This window comes from Capsicum annuum, chromosome 12 (genome assembly GCF_002878395.1).
Source record: "Capsicum annuum cultivar UCD-10X-F1 chromosome 12, UCD10Xv1.1, whole genome shotgun sequence".
NCBI classification, from domain to species: Eukaryota; Viridiplantae; Streptophyta; class Magnoliopsida; order Solanales; family Solanaceae; genus Capsicum; species Capsicum annuum.
The window spans coordinates 230,694,181-230,709,288 of record NC_061122.1 but is presented as its reverse complement, the minus strand read 5'-3'; the positions used below and the strand labels follow the sequence as shown (position 1 = coordinate 230,709,288).

The 15,108-nt window shown below is 39.8% G+C and overlaps 1 protein-coding gene across 3 annotated transcripts in view; it reads left to right on the top strand.

Moving 5' to 3' along the window:
- The first annotated feature begins 2,366 nt into the window (after positions 1-2,366).
- LOC107851270 (SWI/SNF-related matrix-associated actin-dependent regulator of chromatin subfamily A-like protein 1) overlaps positions 2,367-15,108 on the top strand; it is an 18,435-nt gene continuing 5,693 nt past the window's right edge. For 2 of the 3 annotated variants that reach the window (XM_016696222.2, XM_016696224.2), the window contains exons 1-12: positions 2,367-2,559; positions 4,338-4,398; positions 4,496-4,623; positions 4,708-4,763; positions 5,336-5,411; positions 5,605-5,671; positions 6,636-6,702; positions 6,828-6,894; positions 7,677-7,760; positions 7,834-7,875; positions 11,426-11,581; positions 12,460-12,537. In XM_016696222.2, the coding sequence (XP_016551708.1) occupies positions 2,443-2,559; positions 4,338-4,398; positions 4,496-4,623; positions 4,708-4,763; positions 5,336-5,411; positions 5,605-5,671; positions 6,636-6,702; positions 6,828-6,894; positions 7,677-7,760; positions 7,834-7,875; positions 11,426-11,581; positions 12,460-12,537 (999 nt within the window). In that variant the 5' untranslated portion in view covers positions 2,367-2,442. Of the gene's footprint in view, positions 2,560-4,337; positions 4,399-4,495; positions 4,624-4,707; positions 4,764-5,335; positions 5,412-5,604; positions 5,672-6,635; positions 6,703-6,827; positions 6,895-7,676; positions 7,761-7,833; positions 7,876-11,425; positions 11,582-12,459; positions 12,538-15,108 lie in introns of those variants that run through there. The other variant, XM_016696223.2, reaches the window with a different exon arrangement.

The following is a 15,108-nucleotide window of genomic DNA, read 5'->3' as shown; positions in this document are numbered from 1 at the left end:
ATTGATATAAAAAAACACCCTCTCAGCAATTCTAAATCATGTTCAAATGCCAGGATATTGCAAAAAAAATATCTTTCAAATCACAAAATCATAATCTTTAATTCAATACAAGAGAGGGAGCTCATAATTTATGCTCTCAACAGTCTTAAATCTCAAATTCATATATATACATATATATGTAAATCAATTTAGGGGAAAAGACCACAAGGCCAAAGCAATGGTAGCATTGAAACTTTCGAAATGCATAATCAATAATATAGTTTTCAAAACCCCCATAAAATACATGCATCAAAACCTTTAAATCATGCTTTAACAATTTCAAGCCCATGTAGTTTTTAGGATAAACCCCACGTACCTGGATTACGAAGAATAAGGGATGATCCTTTAAGCCTACGGTTTGAGGATTCCAAATCTTCAGTCAATTTTGAAAACTCACGGTTGAATCTTGAGTTTCTTGGAGGAGAAGTATACGAACTAGGGTTTTTGTTTTGAGGAAAATCTTGAGAATGTCATATATTCTACTTGTAGAGGTCTTAATCTATTGTTTGGACGTTTTAAGAGGCTTGGAAAAATTTCAAATTACCCTTGTTAACTTCTGAACGAAGCTAGAAAAAATTAAACTGGGAATCCAATTTTATGGGCCACCGCGATGCGCCACTATCGCGGTGGCTCACTGGAAAATGATGAATGGGAATTTGGGATCCTCCGCGACGCGCCACTATTATGAGGTCCCGCTGGAATTTGACAATTGATAATTAAACCCTCTTCTGCGACGCGCCAAACACCAGAATGACGATGTTTTATGACTAGCACATAAAATAACCATAACTTCTTCACCGAGTGTCTGATTTGGACGAATCTTATATCGACAGAAAGCTTATTCAGTTATCTACGAAATGAAAAGTTGAAGTCTAAGGGATTCCATAGGAAAATAAGTATAAATCATTCTAGAAGCCAATGCTTGATATTTTAGGGAAGAATTTAGCTAAGGAAAATTTCGGGGCGTTAAAATAAATTTCGACAGTTTGGAGTTTAATTACAGAGAATTTTGATATTTTACCTAATTATTAAAAATTTCAATTTTGAGTACAATTTTGGGTATCCCACATACAAAAGTTGAAGATGACAGAGATGAGGATGTTGCAATGGATGTATGGACTTCGCAGGAGGGATAGGGTTACAAATGAGATTATCCAGGAAAAGCTGAAAGTGACTTCGATGGAGGATAAAATGCGGGAAATGAGGTTGCATGCGATGGTTTAGGCATGTGATGAGGAGGGACACAAATGCTCCAGTACAAAGATGTGAGAGCCTGACTATGGATGATTTTAAGCGGGGTAGAGGTAGTCCTAAGAAGTATTGGAGGAAAGTGAATAGACATGACATGGATCAGTTACAGCTTACAGAAGACATGAACCTTGATAGGAAGGTATTGATGACGCGGATTAGGGTAGAGGTTTAGTGTGTAGGAGTACGCCCGTGGTGTTTTGGTGATACCTATGTTTTTCGAATAGATATTTTAGGGGTCGTTTGGTTTGAGGTATAAAAAATCCAAAGGATAAGTTATCCCGGGATAAAATAAAAGATCACTTAATCCCTTGTTTGGTTGGAAGGATTAATCCAACCCGGGATAACTTATCCCATCATTTTTCCCTTAGTGATGGGATAACTTATCCCATATACATTGTGGGATAAGTTATCCCGGGTAATCAAGGGATAACTAATCCCGGTATTAGTTATCCCGGGATAACAATTTCCCAACCAAACGACCCCTATTACCTTGTGCATGTCGCGTTTCTGTTATTATCCTTTACTATCTAGCGACGTGATATCCCTTGTTGTTGCATGCTTTTATGTTTTTTATTTATTATATTGTTATTTGTCCTGAGCCGGGGATCTATCACAAACAACCTCTCTACTTTAGCTGAGGTAGTGGGATGGACTGCGTACACTTTACCCTCCCCATACGCCACTTGATGGAAATACACTGGGTATGTTGTTGTTGCTGTGGGTCTGTTGAGATACATAGTTAGCTTCCAATACATTCAACGAAGATAAGCAATTAGTTGAGATTTTTATAATTACTTCACGAGGGTGAAAATTTATATAAATATGATAAATTAAGGGGCATATTTATGTTAATTCTCGATTATGTATCCACCATTATTAATTTGTGCATTTCATTGGCCATTAAACTAAAGTGGATCATACATGCTCAATTTTAAGAACAACAAATGCTCAGACTAATACTTCAAGGATAAAATTACACATACCCTCAAACTAAAGGGGGTAATTTCGTAAAAAGTTCTACAGAAGAATACCTACTTTATAAACCCCCAAACTTTTGAAAACATCCAGTAGGCGGCAGCAATTTTTTTTTTGAATTCGAAAATCAAAACTGGAGAAGTAGAAGGAGCGAAAAAGGGGAAGAAGAAGAAGATTATGGATTTTGATGATTGGGAATTGAGTGCAGAGGAATTGGACAAACTTGAAAGAGATGCAATTAGACAAATTGCTGGACGAAATTCATCATCTTCTTGTTCCCAATCAAATAAACGGGTCGGTTTTATTTTCTATTACATTTTTTGGTCATACCCATTTCGTATTTTGTATATATCTACACAAGTTTTGCTCCAGTAATTTATTCCGAGGAGATGACACTAGATAGGAAGTAGTATTGCTTTAGTAGCTTATACCGAGGACATGACAAGATAGGGAGTAGTATTGCTCCAGTAGCTTATACCGAGGACATGACCCTGGATAGGAAGTAGTATTGCTCCAGTAGCTTATACCGAGGACATGAGACTAAATAGGAAGTAGTATTGCTCCAGTAGCGTATACCGAGGACATGAGACTAGATGGGAAGTAGTATTGCTCCAGTAGCTTATACCGAGGATATGAGACTAGATGGGAAGTAGTATTGCTCCGGTAGCTTATACCGAGGACATGACACTAGATAGGGAGTAGTATTGCTCCAGTAGCTTATACTGAGGACATGACACTAGATAGGAAGTAGTATTGCTCTAGTAGCGCATACCGAGGACATGTCCCTAGATAGGAAGTAGTATTGCTCCAGTAGCGTATAGCGAGGACATGAGACTAGATGGGAAGTAGTATTGCTCCAGTAGCTTATACCTAGCTACTACCGAGGACATGACCCTAGAGAGGGAGTAGTATTGCTCCAATAGCTTATACCGAGGACATGACCCTAGATATGAAGTAGTATTGCTCCAGTAGCGTATAATGAGGACATGATCCTAGATAGGAAGTAGTATTGCTCCAGGAGCGTATCTAAAGTAGTATTTCGCCAGTAGCTTATACTGAATACATTATCCTAGATAGGGAGTAGTGTTGCTCCAATAGCTTATACCGAGGACATGACCTTAGATAGGAAGTATTGTTGCTCCAATAGCGTATACCGAGGACATCAGACTAGATAGGAAGATGCAGAGGAAGGAGTGCATTGTTGCTAGTAGGTAAGGCCTAGGGGGACTTTGTTTTGTTATCAGTGCTAGTGGTCATAGTGCGAGTCTTGTTTCAGAGTGTGTTATTGTTTGTCGTATTACTTAGTGAGAGAGTCTTGTTTATGTTATTATATTTGGTGTGTTAATACTTGGGGGATAAATAGTTTGCGGGATAAAATGAAGGACTATTTTATCCCTGGTTTGGTGTGAGGTAGTTGTTAGTACCGGCATTTACACCATAGTAATGGGATAAGTTATCCCATATACATGGTGGGATAACTAATCCCGGAATTAATTATCCCGGGATAACTCTTTTCCAACCAAACGACCCCTTATTGTTTCTTATTCCTGGTACTATTTTTTGTTGACTGTTTTTGTCTTGAGCCGGGGGTCTATGAGAAATAACCTCTCTATTTCACCTCTCTGAGATAGTGGTATGGACTGCGTAGTGCATTCACTTGCCCTCCGATCACGTTATGTTGCTCGGACTCTTCAAAAATGTTATTGGGTGTGCTGGATCCTTCAAAAGTAGTGCATTTTTGAAGGATCCGACACGGGTGCTGTAACTTTTTTGGAGAGTCCGAGCAACTTATAATGACCCCACTTTGTCGGGATATACTGGGTATATTGTTATTCCACCTACATTCTTAAGGTTTTAGATTGATTGCATAGATTGTTTGACACATTAGGTTACGGATGTTGCATGTTTTAGTTTGTTTTTCATGCATCTTTGAAGAATTAGCTACTTTGACATCCATGTTATGTAACTGTATATATGTGCTGGTGCACCTTGAGCTAAATTATTAGGCTCTTTCTGGTCAGTAACTAAATCATTAGCTTATTGGGTTCTTTCAATACTCCCTTTTTTTGCAGGATGACGTGTTATCTTCTGCACCTTTAATAAGGCCTTCATCAGGGGAAGATAAGGTCTCTGGTGAGTTTCTTCCCATGTTAAGGTGCTTACATCTGATTTCCAATCTTCCTGACTTCTGTCTGCCTGTCCTCAAAACCCCGCTGACAAATAAACAAAGGGAAAAGCTCTGGTGGAAATATTGGGCTTCATAGTGACAATCACATGAAACAGCTAACTGAAAAGCGCTCTGTTAAATTTTTCCTCCATGCAAGTGGAAATATTGCAGCAAAGTTTTCATATGACCAGGTAGCTATTGGCCTGCATGCGTTATGTTTGATAAAGATTCTCTTTTTGGATTTTTGAAATAATGTGCTCCTTATTTTCTACCAGATACTTGTTGATGCTTTCCGTAAAATCCCTAAAGCTAGTTGGAGTGCAAAAGAGAGGTATTCTTGTCTTTTTCTTTGTTATGCTTCCCTCCACCCCTAGTCTTCCTTTTCCTTTCAAATAGGTTTAGGCAGGCAATGGAACTTCTGCTATGCAATACTCCCACATATACACAAATGCCAACAACAATACTAGTTCAATCCCAAACTAGCTAGGCTCAGAAAAACAAGTCCAATCCTGAAAAAGAGGAGATACGGAAACTTGAAGACTAAAAGAAACAAAAGCGTCATGTTTTCTGTGATTTCACGCAAGTACACAAACTTATATCAGATACATTTTCATTATATTCTTTTCTCTTGTGACTTTAAACTGCCTTATTGTGGATGTCAAGTATATTAATAATCTGTATCATAAAAAAAATGAGGAAAAGATAAAGAATATTTGTATTCTGGGCAGTACTACTCTCCCATCTCTGGAATCGCTCCATTCTTACGGAATGACATTTTTTCTTTTGTTTTTGACTCCGCTGTGTTATCCATGTTAGATTGTGGGTTGGCCAGGAATCTTAAATCATGTTTCGCAGGCATGATTTCGAAATTCCAATGCAGTGAGTGCCTCTATAATGTTGCAGGTTGTGGATGTTCCCTTTGTCATCATTGTCTGTAGCAGAAAAAGTTCTTCATGAAATTTCGGGCTCCAATCTGGAGGTGAGGAGTTTCAAATCATTTTGGCCTCCACAAATTAAAGTTCACTTCAGATGGGACTACAAAACTATTAGGAGTTAGCTTTGGCGGACCTTGTGCATATGTTTCTTCTCGTAGAAGCTGGATCTAAAATATCTAGGATCTGCTTTGGCTCCATTCAATTAAGCTAATGTTGGTTCATCTTTTCATATTTAAGTTGGAGAATTTAGATCCTCTGGTGCAACGTGCCATTGCTGCTGCTTCTGCAATGCCTGACCTTCAAGGTAAGTCTATAACTGCTACTTTGCTAACTACCATGAAGGTTGCGATGGCTTATCATAGAACAGATCAGCAAAGGATTAACAGAAATGGGCTAGATTTTTATTGCACGATTTTTCTTCGAGCGCTTGCTTTGAGATTGCTGATCAGGATCGGGAGAGTAAATTCTAGAATTAGACAATGCACATGTCGAACAGCTGGCTCGATTCTTGTGTCATTTTAGCCCATGTATTCGATGTTGGTTTGCTTAATGTATTGCTGTCAATACCTATTAGACATTCACTTCTCATGGTAGATATTGAAAAAGAATTTGAGCATCCAATCCAAAACCTTAAAGGCAATGGTGGAGTTTATCTAGATCTTTAAGCACCTTTGGAAGCCTGTAGCCAATCCATTTAAGTCAGTTTTTAACTCAATTCGCTTCTGCACGTATAAGCTGATTTCTGGGTTTACAAGTGAACTTCAATGTAGACTCAAGAGAGTGAGAATTGACTCGGCACATATAACCATGATTTCATGTGAAAGAATCTGAATATCTAATCAAACTCTGAAGGCAAAAAAAAGGGCAGCCCGGTGTACTAAAGCTATTGCTATGCGCGGTGTTCGGGGAAGGACCCCACCACAAGGGTGTATCGTACGCAGCCTTACCTTGCATTTCTGCCAGAGGCTGTTTCCAAGGCTTGAACCCGTGACCTCCTGGTTACATGGCAACAACTTTACCAGTCAAACTCTGAAGGCAACAAGTGGATTATTCTTAAACTTTCATAAACATCTTTAGTAGATCTTATACAATTCATATTGGAAGGGTCATGTTAGGGTATTTTCTGATAACACTCTTGTTTCCTAGAATTTGATAGAAGGGTATCTTATCCTCGAATACCTACTTTTATATATCGCTAAAATATTTGTTTTGTATAAAAGGTCAGTTCGTCTAGCTTAATATGCTGATTCAATTCCTCCTTTTACCAGATCATTATGAATTTATTCCAAATAGTATTGAATCAAAGCTTTTGCCTTTTCAACGTGAAGGGGTTAGGTATGTTGTACAACTCTTTTAATGTTTTTGAGCTTTTCCCTTTATTAGTCAATACGACCTAGAGAAAGGGCACATTGTTCTTTGTTTTTTGACTAGAAAAGGGAAGATAACATTTTCCTATTTAGATTTGCATTACATCATGGAGGACGTATCCTCTTGGCGGATGAGATGGGACTTGGAAAGACTCTTCAGGTTGTGGCTAAAACTATGTCAAAATGAATATTAGTTTAGAATCATTTACCTGCTACATGATGCTATTTCACTCTATTAGGTTCGTGATAATTTAATTGGTTATTCATTCTGGTTGCAGCCTTTCACTATTTTTGATATGGAATTGTTTTTCCTATGATGTCCTAGTTTAGGTTCTAAATTCTAGCTTGATAGCTTGTTGAGTTATTAATTGTCCAAGTACTCCAAAGCACAGCCATCCATCACTGATTCTATATGTTTTCCCTGTTTTAAATTATCTATTTTCTCTCGTAAATTCGTAACGAGTGATGACCAGACCTATTTCTGTGGTTTCTTTTATCTTCTGTCTTAAATCGTTAATGAATGATCAGACTGATGTTCTTGCATTACAACGCATATTACTTTGTGAGATCTTCGTTTTCCCCCTACAAACTATGAGCTTAAGCTGAATCAAGATTTTGAGTGTCATTGTTGATAGGCAGTTGGTTATCACTTACCTAAGTATGCCTTGCCAGAAGTGGTTATTTTGTTTTTCTCAAATCTCTAACTATATTTGGCATAGATGGTTTTGATTTTCAGCTAGCATGTGTTTATATAGCATGGTCACTGGTTATCTTGTTGTTGTGGTGTTTATATACCTCAATCCATAACTGCTGCACATTTATGTGACCAAAAGTGTGACATATTTATAATCAAGTTCCTATAATCATAATTTTCTTAGACATGCATCTTTGGTTACCCTATATTTATATATCGTACATGCTGAATTTCTTCTTACATTGCAGGCTATCGCTGTGGTTTCATGTGTCCGTGAATCATGGCCAGTTCTTGTTCTTGCTCCATCAGCCTTACGGCTTCACTGGGCTTCTGTAAGTCATGTTAATATTTGTAAATTATCAGTATTTTCCCCTTATTCTCACTGTCTATGGTACTTTAATGCAGATGATTCAACAGTGGATGGACATCCCATCATGTGAAATACTTGTATGGTTCGATACTTTTTTCCTATTCTAGTGAAGATGGAGTGAGTTGTTTGGTGTTTTAGAATTATCAATGATCTTGACATCTAAATATAGTGATTTTCACCAATAAATATAGTATCATGTTGCCTGCATTTGTCTTTACAACTCAATTTAGATGTACTTCAATAGCTCAATACACTCTTGGTTTTTCATGAAAGAATTCACTTGAATTCCTGGGTATCCTCAATTTCATTTCATGTAAAAATTTCATATTTATGTCGTTATACAAGGAAAGAAGATGTTCCCTTAATACAACAACAACAACAACAAACCCAGTGTATTCCCACATAGTGCGGTCTGGGAAGGGTAAGATGTACGCTGTCCATACCACTACCTCCGGAGAAGTAGAAAGGTTGTTTCCGATAGACCCCCGGCTCAAGACAAGGAATAATAAACAAATCCGTAATAAAGCATGAAACAAGATGACATAACATAAATACAACACCTACAAGGAATAGTAAACAAAGAATAGTAAACAAATTCGTAATAAAGCATGAAACAAGATGGCGTAAAAAGAATAATACATCTACCAAGTAATACCGTACACTAACGACCCAAACTGACACTAGCCTTCTATCCTAATTCGCATCCTCCAGATCTTCCTATCTAGGGTCATGTCCTCAGTAAGCTGTAATTGCTCCATGTCCCGCCTAATCACCTCTCTCCAGTATTTCTTCAGCCTACCCCTACCCCACCTGAAACCATCCAAAGCTAGCCTCTCACACCTACGAACCGGGGCGTCCGTGCCCCTTCTCATCACGTGTCCGAACCATCTCAATCGGACTTTCCACATCTTGTCCTCCACCGAAGCCACTCCAACCTTCTCCCGGATAGTCTCATTCTGAACTCTATCGCCCTTAGTAAGCCCACACATCCAACGCAACATCCACTTTTCCGCCACCTTCAATTTTTGAATGTGGGAGTTCTTGACTAGCCAACACTCCGCTCCATACAATATGGCCGGACGGACTACCACCCTGTAGAATTTACCACACAACATCCCCGAGGCGAGCTTCCACTTCATCCATCCCGCCCTAATATGGTGGGAGACATCCTCGTCAATCTCACCATTCCCCTGAATCATGGACCCGAGATACTTGAAACTATCCCTCTTACACACAATTTGGGAATCCAACCTTACTACCTCCTCATTCTCCTACCTCAAGTTATTAAACTTGCATTCCAAATATTCTGTCTTGCTCCTTCTCAACTTGAACCCTTTAGACTCAAGGGTTTGTTTCCACACTTCTAATTTATCATTCACACCCCCCGCGTTTCATCAATCAAAACTACATCATCTGCAAAAAACATACACCAAGGTACCTTTCCTTGAATACGCCGCGTCAACACATCCATCACTAAAGCAAACAAAAACGGCTAAGAGTAGATCCCTGATGCAACCCTGTCAAGATAGGAAAATGCTCTGAATCTCCTCCCTCCGTCCTCACCCGGGTCTTAGCTCCATCGTACATGTCCTTGATTACTCTGATATAGCCATCGGACCCCACTCACCTCCAAGCATCTCCAAAGAACCTCCCTAGGGACTTTGTCGTACGCCTTCTCCAAGTCGATAAACACCATGTGCAGATCCTTCTTCCTTTCCCTATATTGTTCCACCAGCCTCTGCACCAGGTGAATTGCCTCCGTCGTTGAGTGCCCGGGCATAAATCCAAATTGGTTCTCCGAAATAGACACTGTCCTCCTCAACTTCAACTCGACCACTCTCTCTCAAATCTTCATAGTGTGACTCAATAACTTAATACTCCTATAGTTGTTGCAACTCTGAATGTCACCCTTGTTCATGTATAGAGGGATCATAGTACTCCATCTCCAAGCCTCGAGCATTTTCTCTGTCTTGAAAATGCCGTTAAACAATTCAGTCAACCACCTTAAACCAGCCTCGCCAGAAAACTTCCAAAAATCCACAGGAATCTCATTAGGCCCCGTCGCCCTAGCCTCTCTGACCTCTTCCACCTTAAAACGTCTACAATAACTAAAATCATGACACTCCTCTGAGTGCTCTAGCTCTCCTAACACAATAACTCTATCCCTTTCATCATTCAAAAGCCTATGAAAATACGACTGCCATCTTTTCTTAATGTGATTGTGACCGTCATCCACCAACACTCTACCATCCTCCCCCTTAATGTGCTTCACTTGGTCGAGGTCACGACCCTTTCTCTCCCTAGCCTTAGCAAGCCTAAACAACCTCTTTTCCCTTCCTTTCTCTTCTAACCCCGCATACAAGCTCTCAAACGCTGCCGTCTTAGCAGCCGTAACTGCTAACTTAGCCTCCTTCCTAGCTAACTTGTACTCCTCCCTATTTACCCGTTTCTCTTCTTCATCCTTACTCTCAACCAACTTAGCATACGCCCCCTTCTTAGTTTCCACTTTCTAAGATGTTCCCTTAATAATAAAATTAATATACTTTGGTAGTATAGATAGTACATTGAGCGAGTTTTCCGGTAATTCATACTGTGGTGAATAATTAAGGATGTAAAAATATTAGAATTTTGTGTTCTCATGTTTTAAATGTTGAAACTTTCGTCAGATATGGTAAATTGATAGATAAATTATGGAGATGTTGTAATAACTAAAAAATGAAGAAAAATAACACAAAAGGTTAACGATAACTGAAAGTCAAGGACGGAAACAAGGTACAAGTTTTAAAAAATAGTGTTGGTCAACCTAATTAATATGGTTTCATTTTTTTGTGTTTCTGCTATAAAAAAAATGAATATTTCTTTGTATTCATGAAATCAAGTTTTACAGAACACAAAATTTGTTCTCGTCATTCTTTTTACCCTTCAGCTTTTCCACATGGTATAAAAGCATTCTCTAGTACACACCTTAGTTGCCTCCGCATATTGGCAGTGGGCTTAATGCTTCATGCCTAGCCACTTGTTTCTCCTTAGGCCCTTATGTAGCTGATTTGGAAAGAAAAGACTAGGAGAGTGTTTGAAGGGGTTGAGAATGACATTCTATACTCGAAGTTGAGGAACAACCTCTCATAGTTTTAGTTTCTTTCTGGTGCTCACATCAGGTCCCTACTTACTAGATGATTGACATAGATGCTTTCTTCGTTTGGTATTATGAGCAATCTTTTTATTTAACAAATCTCTTTGAGCTGTAGCTGCCTTCTAGACTTTTAAGTTCATTCTACAAATTTGAAAATACCGTTTTCCCTCTAAAAAACACGTCGCACCCTATCTTCTTTGTCTACACAATGTTATAGATGTAAGAAAACTAACTTCTAACGGGCAATATTTTGATGTTTCGTGGTGCAAAAGTTTCTAATGGACCACTTTGCCCTCATCATCTCCAAAATCCCATCTTGTTACCCAGCCTACTTTGAGTAGATTATGAGAAGGTTTTTGTTACTATTCATTCACTGGGTTAGTATGCACTGGAACCTGAAAGAGCTAATGCCACTAGAAGTGCATTCACTGTAATGTTACAAGCAACTTGCATTTCAAGTTCCCTGATAATTAATTTTTTTCTGTCTTATACAGGTAGTTTTATCTCAATGCAGCGGTTCAAATAAGGGAGGATTTAAAATAGTTCCTTCAAACACTAAGAAGTCCATTCATCTTGATGGCCTGTTTAACATAGTATCATATGACATTGTCCCTAAGCTGCAAGATCAACTTATGGCATCAACATTTAAGGTAACTGCAGTACATTATATACAAGGTTTGGCATCAGCTGTATTCAATCTTCTAATACCTGAACAATCTGAATCCTTAGCAACTTATCTTTTGATAAACCTAGATGCGTCACTTAATGATGGATCTACATATGTGTTTGTCTATTTGTTGTGTGTGATATAACAAGACAGGAAACTGAAGGGACCATTGAGTTATCTGAATTTTGTTCCATTCTTATGTGCTTGGATACCCTTTTGTCATATAACGATTGCAATGCAGTGGACATAAATTGCCAGTTTATTTTACTGAGACAAGGCTTGATGAATTTTATTTGAGGTGGCTCCTCGTTATGATGGATGGACTACTTAGAGGAAATGACAGATGCGTTTCTGATGGCCTGTATAATCTTGTCCAGGAAATCAAAGAACCTTTCTGTTATGAATTTTGTTCAATTTTTTATTTGCTTGGATACACTTTCATTTTCTTCAGTGACAACACTTGGTTCACTTTCATGTGCTGCTTTTATACCTTTGTATTGACTAGTTTTAAATTTTTTTGAGCTATCAAAAAAGACAATTAGGAGAAGAATGATAGTGTTAAGCATCCCTTATTGATAGAGGAAATGGCTTATTGTTTCCTTATATGGTCCTGGTCAATCCTCCCCCTCATGTTCTAGCTTTTGAGATTGAATTAGACCTTGCATCCATTCTCTTAACAGATAGAAAATACAAGAGGCTTACTGGTACTGTACTGTTTCTTGAATTCTATGTTTGGATGTTGATACTTATCTAAGCTCTTGATTATTGTGTTTAAGTAAGTTCTTTGTGTTGGATGTCCTCTAATGGTTGCATTTTCATGCTACTTAATGATTGTTATCCGTGATGATTTTGTTTATTCAGGTTGTTATTGCAGATGAATCACACTTCTTGAAAAATGCCCAAGCAAAAAGAACCACTGCTTCCCTTCCCTTATTACAGGTCTGCTTCCTTTCTTTATAAAGAAATGATCTGCATGCATTTTCTCTGTGTTCAGGGATGGGAGTTGGTCTATATGGAGTTCTTATCCAACAGTTAGTCAATGGAGGTATTACTTTTCAGAAAAAAGAAAAAATGTAAATGGCCATATAACTACAGTGACCTGTCTTGTACATGGAGGCATCTCGTGGTATTTCTTACAGTTAACTTCATTCATCTGAAAAGTAAATGGATATATTGCTTGTGAGAAGAGGCACGACTCAATTAGTCCGGTGCACCACCCTGAACTGTATGCAATATATATTTCAAGATACAATTCACAGCAGTGAATTCCACACAAACTTATCAAGTTGACAAAGTTTTAGATGAAAATCTTTGTGATTTTGTCTAACATTTTCAGTATAAAACATGTGTTGTGTAAGGACTGTAAAGTCATCCCGAGTGAGAATCTTTCAACCCAGCATAGGCTCTTGGTGATGGACTTAGGTATTAAGAAAGATAAGAAGAGAAGGGGCGAGGAGGGTAGACCTAGAATTAAGTGGGACGGCCTTACGCCGGCGAATGTGAAGGAGATAGGGGAGAAGGTGGCGGGAATGGGGGTGTGGGAGTGCAGAGGGGACGTGGATGGTATGTGGGATAGGGCGGCTAGGTGCATCAAGGAGACTGCTAGTGAGGTGTTGGGTATTTCCAGGGGCTGTGCCGGCTATCATCGGGGGAATTGGTGGTGGAATGAAGAAGTTAGGAAGAAAGTAGAGACTAAGAAGAGGGCGTATGCTAAGTTGGGTGAGAGTAGGGATGAAAATGAGAAGCGGGCTAATAGGGAGGAGTACAAGATAGCTAGGAAGGAGGCTAAGTTAGCAGTCACAGCGGTTAAGACGACAGCGTTCGAGAGCTTGTATGCGGGGTTAGAGGAGAAAGTAGGGGAAAAAAGGTTGTTTGGGCTTGCTAAGGCTAGGGAGAGGAAGGGTCGTGACCTCGATCAGGTGAAATGCATTAAGGGGGAGAATGGTCGAGGATGGTCACATTAAGAAGAAATGGCAGTCGTACTTCGATAGGTTATTAAATGAAGAAGGGGATAGAGTTATTGTTTTAGGGGAGCTGGAGCACGCAGAGGAGTGTCGTGATTTTAGTTATTGTAGACGTTTTAAGGTAGAAGAGGTCAGAGAGGCTATTCGCAGGATGCGTAGGGGTAAGGCGGCGGGTCCTGATGAGATTCCTGTGGATTTTTGGAAGTTCTCTGGGGAGGCTGGCTTATGGTGGTTGACTGAATTATTTAACGGCATTTTCAAGTCGGTGAAAATGCCCGAGGCTTGGAGATAGAGTACTATGATCCCTCTTTATAAGAATAAGGGTGACATTCAGAGTTGCAATAACTATAGAGGTATTAAGTTATTGAGCCAAACTATGAAGATTTGGAGAGAGTAGTCGAGTTGAGGTTGAGGAGGATAGTGGCTATCTCGAAAAATCAGTTTGGATTTATGTCCGGACGCTCGACGACGGAGGCAATTCACCTGGTGCAGGGACTGGTGGAACAGTATAGGGAAAGGAAAAGAGATCTGCACATGGTGATCGACTTGGAGAAGGCGTACGACAAAGTCCCTAGGGAGGTGCTTTGGAGATGCTTGGAGGTGAGTAAGGTACCAGTGACGTATATTAGAGCAATCAAGGACATGTATAATGGAGCTAAGACTCAGGTGAGGACTGGAGGAGACTCAGAGCATTTTCCTGTCTTGACGAGGTTGCATTAGGGTTCCACTCTTAGCTCGTTTTTGTTTGCTTTGGTGATTGATGTGTTGACGCGGCGTATTCAAGGAGAGGTGCCTTGATGTATGCTTTTTGTAGATGATGTAGTTTTGATTGATGAAACGCGGGGGTGTGAATGATAAATTAGAGGTGTGGAGACGGACCCTTGAGTCTAAAGGGTTCAGGTTGAGCAAGAGCAAGACAGAATATTTGGAATGCAAGTTTAATGACGTGAGGCAGGAAGACGAGGTGGTAGTAAGGTTGGATTCCCAGACGTTGTGTAAGATGGATAGTTTCAAGTATCTGGGGTCCATGATTCAGGGGAATGGTGAGATTGACGAGGATGTCTCCCATCGTATTGGAGCGGGATGGATGAAGTGGAAGCTCGCCTCGAGGGTGTTGTGTGATAGGAAGGTGCCGCCCAAGCTTAAAGGCAAATTCTACAGGGTGGCAGTCCGGCCGGCCATGTTTTATGGAGCGGAATGTTGGCCAGTCAAGAACTCTTACATTCAAAAATTGAAGGTGGCGGAAATGCGGATGTTGCGTTGGATGTGTGGGCTTAATAGGGGTGATAGAGTTCGAAATGAGACTATTCGAGAAAAGGTTGGAGTGGCTTCGGTGGAGGACAAGATGCGGGAAGTCCGATTGAGATGGTTCGGGCATGTGATGAGGAGGGGCACGGATGCCCCAGTTCGTAGGTGGGAGAAGCTTGGTTTGGATGGTTTCAGGCGGGGTAGGGGTAGGCCGAAGAAATACTGGAGAGAGGTGATCAGGAGGGACATGGAGCAGTTACAGCTCACTGAGGACATGACCCTAGATAGGAAGATCTGA